Source organism: Oncorhynchus mykiss, chromosome 32 (assembly GCF_013265735.2).
Source record: "Oncorhynchus mykiss isolate Arlee chromosome 32, USDA_OmykA_1.1, whole genome shotgun sequence".
In the NCBI taxonomy this organism is placed as follows: Eukaryota; Metazoa; Chordata; class Actinopteri; order Salmoniformes; family Salmonidae; genus Oncorhynchus; species Oncorhynchus mykiss.
In genome coordinates this window covers 31,856,094-31,866,736 of record NC_050572.1, presented here as the reverse complement: position 1 = coordinate 31,866,736, position 10,643 = coordinate 31,856,094, and the positions used below count along the sequence as shown (strand labels likewise).

The 10,643-nt window shown below is 43.2% G+C and overlaps 1 protein-coding gene across 3 annotated transcripts; it reads left to right on the top strand.

Moving 5' to 3' along the window:
* Positions 1-1,039: 1,039 nt before the first annotated feature.
* Positions 1,040-9,941, top strand: mindy1 (MINDY lysine 48 deubiquitinase 1). Of its 3 annotated transcripts, XM_021560473.2 has the most exons (10): positions 1,040-1,353; positions 1,653-3,271; positions 4,276-4,333; positions 4,708-4,772; positions 5,946-6,104; positions 6,210-6,312; positions 6,597-6,739; positions 6,961-7,158; positions 7,465-7,614; positions 8,316-9,941. In XM_021560473.2, the coding sequence occupies exons 2-10, from the start codon at positions 2,555-2,557 to the stop codon at positions 8,394-8,396; spliced, it is 1,674 nt and encodes a 557-aa protein (XP_021416148.2). In that variant the 5' UTR covers positions 1,040-1,353; positions 1,653-2,554; the 3' UTR covers positions 8,397-9,941. The 3 variants fall into 3 exon arrangements, with proteins under 3 accessions (XP_021416148.2, XP_036827582.1, XP_036827581.1); XM_036971687.1 differs by lacking the exon at positions 1,653-3,271 and having other exon boundaries at positions 1,040-1,250; XM_036971686.1 differs by lacking the exon at positions 1,653-3,271.
* Positions 9,942-10,643: the final 702 nt, after the last annotated feature.

The following is a 10,643-nucleotide window of genomic DNA, read 5'->3' as shown; positions in this document are numbered from 1 at the left end:
CTAGCTATCAAGTCAAAATGTATACTTTTAATCACGATCCTGCGTCTCTGAGCGTCAAGGTAGGATATAGTGATTAAACTCTAGAGCAGCCCGAAAAACAAAACAAAAATACGCTTCAAAATAATTATAATATATTTATTCAGAGCTCCTATGGCTATGTATGTGTCCCTTGCTTTTTGCCTAATGACAACATCAACAGAAAATATTTCCAGAACTTTGCTAAGTATTCTACATTTTGCCAACACAAATCCTATTATTAGAATCACATTGATGGTCAAGACAATAAATGGAACAATTAAGCTGTGTGAGAATTTGACAAATATACTATTTTATTCACTTCAGGTGTTTATAGTCTTTATACACACACAGTATGTGACATAATTAAGCAATAAGGCCCGAGGGGGTGTGGTATATGCTAACATCCCACGGATAAGGGCTGTTCTTAAGCACGAAGTGCCTGGTGGTATATTAGCCATATACCACAAACACCCAAGGTGCATTATTGCTATTATAAACTAGTTACCAGTAAAAATAGGCATTTTGACATACGGTCTGATATTATTATTTTTTTACCTTTATTTAACTAGGCAAGTCAGTTAAAGAACAAATTCATATTTTCAATGACGGCCTAGGAACTGCCTTGTTCAGGGGCAGAACGACAGATTTGTACCTCGTCAGCTCGGGGATTCGATCTTGCAACCTTCCGGTTACTGGCCCAACGATCTAACCACTAGGCTACGCTGCCGATATATCACAGCTGTCAGCCAAACAGCATTCAGGGCTCGAACCACCCAGTTTATAATCCATAATACAAACACATTTTAGACTTTTGTCTCTGCAATGCTGCGCACTACGCAGCAAGAAGAAGACATGATGCTTATGAACACTACCAGTATATTAACACCTGCAGTTCAGTACTCCAACCACTTGTGTCCCCATGAAGATTAACTTCAAAATAATTTAAGGTAGCTGTTTTTTAAATTAATTCGCATATTTGCTATGTTTTTTTCTTCAGTTTTTCTGAAATATCTTTGGTTGGCATATTATACGCCATGTATTTTATGTATGTAACTTGGTGCTTGACATCTAAAAAATAGTTTCCCCCCTGTGGCTAATACAGCTCGTGACATCATTGTTTACAGACTGGTAGAGGAAGTGGAGTAAAGCGAAGTCAAGATTGCGAAGAGACCGTGGAATGTAAATATCATGCCCGTTGTCAGCCAGCGAAGCTCGTTAATGTGGACAAGTCGGTCAGTATATTTTCGTAAAAATCTCAATTTGCTCTTGATTGGACCAACACCTGTCTAAATTTCACGACGTTTTGCCAATTTACGCTGTCAACTGGCTTTGATGGTAAGTTGTTTTATTTTCTGCTGGTCAGCTAGCAAGCTAACAAGCTGCCACCATCATCAAGATATTTGTTGCATGTTAGTGATGGGCGCTACCAACTTCTGAGCGTCAACACGAGGGTATAACGTTAGCAAGCTATGGTCAGTAGCCAGTTCTGGTGTCACTTGACAGATGCAATATTTTCTACCACGGTTTTATAGTTCCGTTCTCAGTATTTTGTCAACCCCAGGGTCAGGAATGAGATGTGTTGTTGGAGAATAGCGTATTATTTCACGGACTGATCACTGATCTTTTTCTTGCAGGTCTGGTACAATTTAAGAGTATGGTTACTCGCATTCTGGGACGAGGTTAAGATGACAACCATGCCGCGTTAATAACCTAAAAACCTACGAGTCATTCATGTCACAAGACAAGGGGCAAGCTTGACTAGCGCCATCCCGCTCTTCACTTGTTTTCGCTGCAGCTTTTCTGTCAGTCTTCAATTGGTATATTCCCTTGTATCGTCAGGAAAAGCACAACTTTTATAACTAGTTAGATAAGTTTTGCATCCCCCCAAAGATAACTTTGCTCTAGTTTGCAGCTGTAGCTTGCCAGAAGCTATCAAACCAAACCTATTTGACAGGGAGCTGTAGGTATCTTACTCTATAACGTTAATGGACAGCGGCAGTGCTGAAAATGATCTATAAGATATTTGTTGTTAAAGTTTAAATGTGTGTATATATATTTTGTGTAAAGATAATTATTTATTTTTTGTTGGAGGAAAGCTTGTAGTTTTACACTTGCACTAAATTTACCAGAAGCCCATGTGCAATGTTGAAAAGATAGCCTATTTGTTATGACATCCCACACTTGAACTGAAAGAAAATGTGCAAGTAGATATTTAAGGCCGTATGAAATCCACTCTCTCTTAGTCTGTATGACATAAAACAGACAGAGCCACTGTGGATTCTGCTGTAGCCATCCATCAACCCCGTCTTGCAAACTAAGGACACTGTTACTCAGGAATGCCAGGGAACTGATCATCAAGATTTCCTTCAAGGTTCACCTATAAGGTCACTGCCAACTTTTAAATCTGGGAATATACTTAATGTAAAGGGCTGAGTTTGTTTTTCTATTCGTATACAACCTAAGCCTGAAGTAGTCTTTACCGACGACTTGGCCTTATTTTCAGTTGATTAAGTGCTACATTGAACATTGCCCAGCTATGGCGGATTCTGGCACAGAGATAGTTGGAGGAGATCTCCTGAGCGTTGTCAAAGATGACTGCTCTCTGACAGAGGCCATTTCTAAAGAGGGCGGCCTTACAGCAGGATCGTCTGCGGCTAAAGAAATTCACGAAGCAGAGCCCTTGGACCATGAAGACTCCACCAAAGACCCATCAGTTAAGACTCCAATTATGGAAGCAGAAGGTTTTGACAGATACAGGGAAACCTCACTCACACCAACCACCACGTGTGCGGCCATGTCTGAAAACGGCACGACAGAAGACGCTCGATCCACCCTGCAGAGCCAAACTCTGACAGAAGGGAACGGGGAGAGCTCGGAGGCCACATTTGGAAGGTCAGACGAGTATAGCCAGTCAGCAACCACCGACTCCGCCTCCTTCTCCATCCCCAGCCTAGAGTTCTTTGAGGGCAACAACGGGAACGACGAGCCATTGTCCTCCTACTCTGCCCTGGGCGTCGAGGGCAGCTCCCTGTCTGCCGACGTCCCCTGCCTGGCCGACGATGTCCTGGTTGGCGTCGCTGCTGCCGCAGCCACAGGAGGGGCCACCGCCGCGGACCTAGAGCCCATGATGCCGGCCTACTACTTTGTGAAGTGGATCACCTGGAAAGAGAAGAAGACCCCCATCATCACACAGAGTGAGAACGGGCCCTGTCCCCTGCTCGCCATCATGAACACCCTGTTTCTGCGCTGGAAGGTAAAGTCGGACTGTAGAACCAGCTAGCTGGGACTAATGGGGTCCGTGACTACGCATCTCAATCGTCTTAAGTGGCTTTAGGCCTACTTCATCTGCACTGATGTCAAACCATATGATAGGGGAAAGCACTATATTGGAGGACTATTGGGGGATTTTGCATTCACTGGTCCAGATCGGTGCAGATCAAAGAAATGAGCCAAGAGAGGAAGCCACTTTAGGCTATTGAGATGCACTTTTGCTGTTGAGGGACTTCAGTGGCCTTCTTAAGGTGACTGAGAATAAGGATGAGATTGACACACTCTGAGGATGACACAGCCGAGGTGTGTAGGCAGGCCAGAATTAGTGATATGACACTGGAGGGAGGGAAGTTTCTAGAGTCAGGAATTACAGGTTCATGTTGGGGAGTTGTATTAAGAGAGGACAGAGGACTTCTGAATCCAATAATCTTGTTTGTACTATCAACATGAAAGCAGTCTGTCACTTTTAGCTTTTAAAATCAAGCAACGCAGAATTAAAGTTTATGAAGGGCCGCATGTCTGTGTCAGAGAATGCATTTTTTTTGTGACAATTTCAATTTATTTTTAAATTTATTTTGTTAGGGGGGGGTTAGAGGTACAGTATTCCAATTCATATATAATTTCATATTCCCTTCATATTACATTTCTTCCACATATATTTATTTCACTCAGAAGAGAAAAAGCCCTCCCCATTCCACCCATTCCCGTGGGCCTGAAAGTAAAAAGATACAAATAGGTATATATATATGTGTGTGTACGTGTTGGGCTTTATAGTTTGTTTCTATGTGTGTTAGGCTTTAGCTGAGATCGTTCTTCAGAGTCAAGTATATTTGTCCAGGCCTCGATTGTTCCTTGACCAGCACCATTCATTCTAATGTTATAACTTCCAATAACATCTGTATCCAACTTCACAGAATCTGTTGATAAACAAACATGGATCAAGGAAAGGGCTTATGAATGAAAATCGTGTGTGTGATTTGTCCCCAGGCCAAGCTACCTGCCCAGACAGAAGTTATCACCACAGAGGACCTGATGGCTCACCTTGGTAAGAAACATGTGTATTATTATTACGTGTATTATCTGCACTTCCATACAGACTTTAACACTGAAGCTATTGTATTTTTCACACATTTATACACTGAGGTTGTCACTGGCACATGAAAATGCAACCAATGCATGAAAGAACAGGCAACTAAAGAGGTTGCTTATTATCAGGCCGTAAACAAAAGCTCATCCCTGGCCCTGTGCTCCAGGAGCCAAGGGCTTACGCCATTGAAATATCTAGCAGATTTGATAAATCTGACCATTACCATAGGGGAAATAAATTATAACACACATTCCTGTTTGGTCTCTGACTGTCTGAGAACCACATTATCGTTAAACAACCCACAATTTGTCTTTCTGATGTTTCTGCCACAGGAGAGTGTGTATTGTCCATCAAACCCAGGGAGAAGGCTGAGGGAATGGAGCTCAACTTTCAGCAGGTAAACTCACCTGTATTTAACACACAAACACAGCAGGTAAACTCACCTCTGTATTTAACACACAAACACAGCAGGTAAACTCACCTCTGTATTTAACACACAAACTCAGGCCGGTGTCTGTCCACTTACTTGACACTCACTTATGTGTGTTGTCAGAACATTTTTCTGAAGCTGTGCGCATGCGTGTTTTTCTGCAGGTGCTGTCTTATCTATTTTGTAGCTGTGTGGCACAAAATCGTTTGTGGTTGAGACTGAGTCATTTTTAAGGGGAAGCGGAGTTCACTGCAGAGGCAGAAGCCACACAGGGGCTGTTCTCACAGTAAAATCAGCTGTGTCATCGATGCTAAGCCTCACCAGCTGCCACTAGAGTACAAGAATAAGGAGTTTAGGGAACAAGGATTAAAACATACTATACTGTACCAAGGTGGCAAGATGGTGCCTGTGTGGATGCAGCCAATTAACTTAATGATGTGGTCATTAGCAGCTTTTTAATACAATGTGACTTACAGTCAGCCCATTCTATTCAGTATGTGTGGCTGATTGCAGGAATCAAACCCATTGTCCTTGGTGTTGTAAGCACCATGATCCAACCACCTGGCTCTGACACTTGAAGCTCAATTAGATGTGCTGTTTCGACTGGAAAGCTTTTGTTTTCTGACATCAGAGCTGTGGGTGTGTATAACCACAATCTGGTTCATTATTCATGGCTGAGCTCAGAGGATTGTCATTCGCTGCTCGACAGTGATAAAGAAACTATAGGCAAAACCGATGTGGACCGGTATGATTGAGTGCCGGTCCCTTACAAGCCCTTGTGAATTTTGTACAACAAGATTAACCTGCATATCCACTTTGCCTCTTCGCACATCAATCTAATTTCCATACCGTACATGTCACTGGAACCGTGGTGTTAACCATATGAGAAATCAATCTAGGAACAGCTGATACTGGCCTTCTGTGCAACCAACTCTACGTGTCATGCATGTACGATTCCATTCCAGCTCAAAATATGAATTCAAAATGGTCTGATCTCCAATTCACGAAGTTAACCTTCGTTCAATCTCTGAATCGACTGTAATCGAAACGGAAGTAACCCCCTGACCCTGGTTTCCAACTCAGTTTCCAACCTCTGTATAGTTAGTTATATGATATGTATTTTTATCTTTGATTCCGCAGAACATGAGCGATGCCATGGCAGTCCTGCCAAAGCTGTCCACGGGCCTTGATGTCAACGTGCGCTTCACGGGCGTGTCAGACTTTGAGTACACTCCAGAGTGTATCGCCTTTGACCTGCTGGACATCCCACTCTACCATGGCTGGCTGGTGGACCCTCAGGTAAGCGACAATGTAGAACATGTGAAGGTAAAAGCCCTCCTTTCACAATTAATGCCCCAAATCCCTTGTTTTGGGCATCAGTTTCAAAATATTTTCTTTCTCCAGAGCCCTGAGATGGTGGCAGCGGTGGGAAAGCTAAGCTACAACCAGCTGGTAGAGAAGATCATTGACTACAAGCATTCGGCCAACAGCAGCCGTGTCAGTGAAGGTACAGGACTTTCCAAATCCTTACTTCACATACATTTGAGTTGTCACTAACCCTTGTCCTGGTGAGCTACACGTGGTTCAGACTTCAATTCAAGCCCAGCTCTAATAAACTGGTTTTATTTACGAGGGTCTTGATGGGAAGTTGATCATTTAATCCCAATTGCATTCTGTACTCTCTCCCCCCTCTTTCTCACAAGCATACATGTTCACTTGGCCATTTCCTCTGTAATACAACCATTCCCCTTGCTTTATTATGCCTCTACTTCTCCATCTCCGTGCTGTCAGGTTTGGTGGCAGAGCAGTTTCTGGAGTCCACAGCGACCCAGCTGTCGTATCATGGACTTTGTGAACTCAACACTACGGCCAAGGAGGGCGAGCTGTCTGTGTTCTTCAGAAACAACCACTTTAGCACTATGATAAAGCACAAGGTGCGTGTGTTTGTTTACCAATCTATAGTGTGTGTGTTTATCAATCTATAGGGTGTAACATATAGAACCTTGCAGATAGAAATGTAATATATAGAACAGACTATTCTACATGAGGCACGTAGCACGTTCTGTAACGTTCCCTCCTCAGGTGCCCTGCAGTAGCACAACATTCTCTAAAACGTTGCTCACTCCCCTCCAGTGAATTACTTTTGACCCCACAGGGCCACCTGTACCTGCTGGTGACAGACCAGGGCTTCCTGCAGGAGGGGGGGCTGGTGTGGGAGAGCCTGCACAATGTGGAGGGTGACGGCAACTTCTGCGACTCAGACTTCCGCCTGTGCCACCCGCCCCAGAGGAGCGTCCCCGTGACACAGCCCGAAGACCTCACGCCCCAGCAGCAGCAGAGACAGATCGACCAGGTCAGTGACCCCCCCCACTCCACCACACAGCCTCACCGGTTTCAGTTTGAGGATACCTGTTATTTGAGAAGCACCCAGATGCAGTATCTAATGCACTACTGAGACAATCTCCGTATCTTAAGCTGCATCTAGATACTTATTAAGGTTTTTTATGGGTAGAACTGCCACACTGTCTGTGTCTAACTTGATCCTAACTTGAGATCTCTATGTACAGGGAATCATGCATTGATATTAAGGATTTAAGCCTCTCTGCACATTTCCATGACTACACGTTCACTCACCCTGTGGTGTATGCTTGGTTGCCAGGACTACCTGGTGGCCATGTCTCTGCAGCAGCAGCAGGGGGTGGCCCCGGGGCCCCTCAGTGACCTGGACCTGGCCAGACAGCTGCAGGAGGAGGAGTACCAGCAGCAGCAACAACAACAAGGAGGTCCCTCCCAGGCCCCAGCACAGCAGGTAACCAACCACACTGTCTGGGCATATACTAGAAGGAAAGAGACTCCTCTTTAGGCTTTAATTCAATACTTCAACAGTATGAAAGATAAATACAATACACCAGTATAGACCAGTGGTATTCAAAGTTGAGGGGGAACTGCAGTGGGGTCGCCATATTTATTTTTGTACAAACTTTAAGAACTAAAATGTAAAAGTAAAGATTATTGTATGGCATAATATACAAATGTTTTTGAGAAAGATTTGAAAAATGTAACTGAGTAAATGTATTTATTTGTTTTAATTTGGGTAAGCAATGAAAATGTAATGAATTGAAGGTTATTTCTTGATGTAAAAATCTACATGTTCAGATTTTGAAGATTTGTCATTCGATTTGGGGTGGGGTCACGAGAAATTATTGTGGTAAAAAATGGGGTCCCCAGAAATTCTGGTGGAAAAAGTGGGGTCCCTGCTGTAAAAAGTTTGACCACTGGTATAGGCGATTGGTAAAGAAACAGTGCCCACTGGTGCTTTTTCAATTACACTACAATTTATTTGAGCAGAAAACACATTCTCTCACCACAGAGCATTATTGTACTTTTCTGGTACTGGGCTTCTGTTATCTTTGATTCACATCTGCTGAAAAAGTCCCATTGATCATCACAAAATACCTACATAGAAGCTTCTCCACTTCCTTACTCTATGACGGTTTGTTTTGCTTCAAGGTGAGAGGTCAAGCGGCGGCCCAGCCGGGAGGTTCGAGGAGACGGGAGAAAAAGGATGATTCGGACTGTGCCATATTATAGCGGCATCTAAACTTACCCTAGTCTCCATGATCTCCCTATGATTTTAGCCTGCCCTTCTTTGCATTAAGCCAACCCCTAACACACACACACACACACACACACACACACACAGAGAGTTAGGGGATTGTGCCCCTGCCACCTCAATGCCAAACCCACCCCTCACACTGTTTCCTTTGAACATCCAGGCCAGAAGGTGGCAGTACTAGTCACGCTTCGCAAAACCATAGAATAGAATATAAATGTCAATTGAGGCACCAGACAGGAAATCCTTTGCAGTTGGTGGGTTGCCGCAGCTGAGTTGTCCAAGACCCATTACAACCCAGGTAGAGTCATGAAACACATCTGTAACAAATGTGTAAAGAAAGCTAAGATCTAAATTAAAGGGCAGTCACTACAGCTCAGACCAGATGATGTATCTTAAAATGGATAATGCAGCTTTTTAAATTGTGTATAGGAGATGCAAAAAAGTTTGGTTAAAATTAGAGCACAAAGACGCTCCCCCCCTCTCTGCTACACTCTTTTGCCATCCTCACAGCCTTAGAAAGCCCGGGTTTTTAAGCAAACTCTGGGGAAGTCGCCATCTGCATTTACGCCATGATGGAAACTCGAGTACATTCCTGTCCTATACAGAACGGTGCACAGTTATGCTTGGCTCGAGGGCCCGAGACGAGGATTCTGCGAGCCCAAACAAAGATATGGCTTTGAGGGCTGAGTTCCCAAAGGTCCTATCTGCTAGACTAAGCATTGGCCTTACTTTCCCTGTCCGATAGTGTACTGTGCTGTAGTTAGTAGCAGGGAGGAATTATGCAAAAGGTGAATGGATAAGGACAGTGAAGGTGTTCTTCTGGAGCATCTGTTATGGACGACTTAAGACCAGTAGGGGGCGGTGTTAAAGATAACTATATGGGAGTAAGAGAAGTCCCATTAAAGGTCCAATGCAGCTGTTTTTTTTAATCTCCATTTAAAATTGTTTCTGGGTAACAATTTAAGTACCTTACTGTGATTTGTTTTCAATTAAAATGGTCAAAAAGAAACAAATAGCAAAGAGCCATTTCTCAAGCAAGGATTTTGATAGGACCGTTTTCCCCTCCCCACTCAAGACCATGTTTGATGTCACCAGGCAAGCCAAAACTTTCTCATCACAGAATGACATTTCAGGCGGTTTTTTCAAATAGCCCTTATTACTAAAACGGCATTATAATCTTTCAGAATTTCACAATATTATTCCAACCTCAGTGTGGAAATATATAACACAGGAAAAGCACGTTGACTGCACTAGATTTTTAAGCAAACCTGGCACTTGAACCAACTGTAAGAAGTCTGCATTTGATTTACAGTACTTAGGAACAAAGGCCAGGTCAGGCGGTTACTGCAGTTTTGCAAAGGTCAGATATACAAGCCCTTTTGAAGTAGCTTTAGGGTGGAAGGGCTTTTAGCAACGCTACAGTACTAGACCACACCTTGACGCCAAGTCTTAATCTTCGCCACTTCTTCATTTGTATTTAATTTTTCATGTCAATAAAGGAAAATCTAAACAAACTGTCATGGTGTCCAATGACTCATTTATTGTCTGGTGAATGTCATTATTTCACATCAACTCATAAAACCAGCTCCGTATCCTTATCTGCTGTTTTCACCTGCAAAACTTCATTTTCCAGTTCTTGTGGGATAGTTTATGTTAAAGGGGTACAGTGGAACTGGACACTAAAGTGGAAGTTAATCACACGCATACAAACACTTCCACTTGTTGCAGGACCATTGCATTTTTTCAAAATCAATCATAGGTTTTTCTTGTTTTAGCTTCTGCTCTTGCAGCCTCTTCTGGCTTTGTTTTTGGTTTCTTCCTTTCGAGGTCCTCCTGTTTCTTGTCCACTTGAACCCGTGTTTGTGTAAGTTTGTCCCACTCATTCTCTCAAAAGCAGCCAGCTACTTCGACTCCTTGACCCTTTTATAAAACATTTTTTATTGAAAAACCTCTCAACTTCTCTGCCCCTCTTTCATTTCCATCTTTGGATGGGAGTCCAAGAAAGGCATTAACACCTCTTTTCATGACCAGATGAATCCTATCATCCCTTTGAGGTCACTTGTTAAATCCACTTCAATCAGTAGATGAAGGGGAGAAGACAGGTTAAAGAAGTATTACGCTTTAAGGCGTGTGATTGGGCAAGAAAAGAGCCTTTGAACGGGTTATGTAGGGGACAGACGCACCGGTTTGAGTGTCAACTGCAATGCTGGTTTTTTCACACT

What these genes read in the sequence shown, in the direction of transcription:
- mindy1 (XM_021560473.2), top strand. Translation starts at nt 2,555, where the DNA reads ATGGCGGATTCTGGCACAGAGATAGTTGGAGGAGATCTCCTGAGCGTT. An exon ending in GGACCTGATGGCTCACCTTG is followed by an intron (nt 4,334 to 4,707) that starts GTAAGAAACATG and finishes TTTCTGCCACAG; the next exon opens with GAGAGTGTGTATTGTCCATC. An exon ending in TGGAGCTCAACTTTCAGCAG is followed by an intron (nt 4,773 to 5,945) that starts GTAAACTCACCT and finishes TTGATTCCGCAG; the next exon opens with AACATGAGCGATGCCATGGC.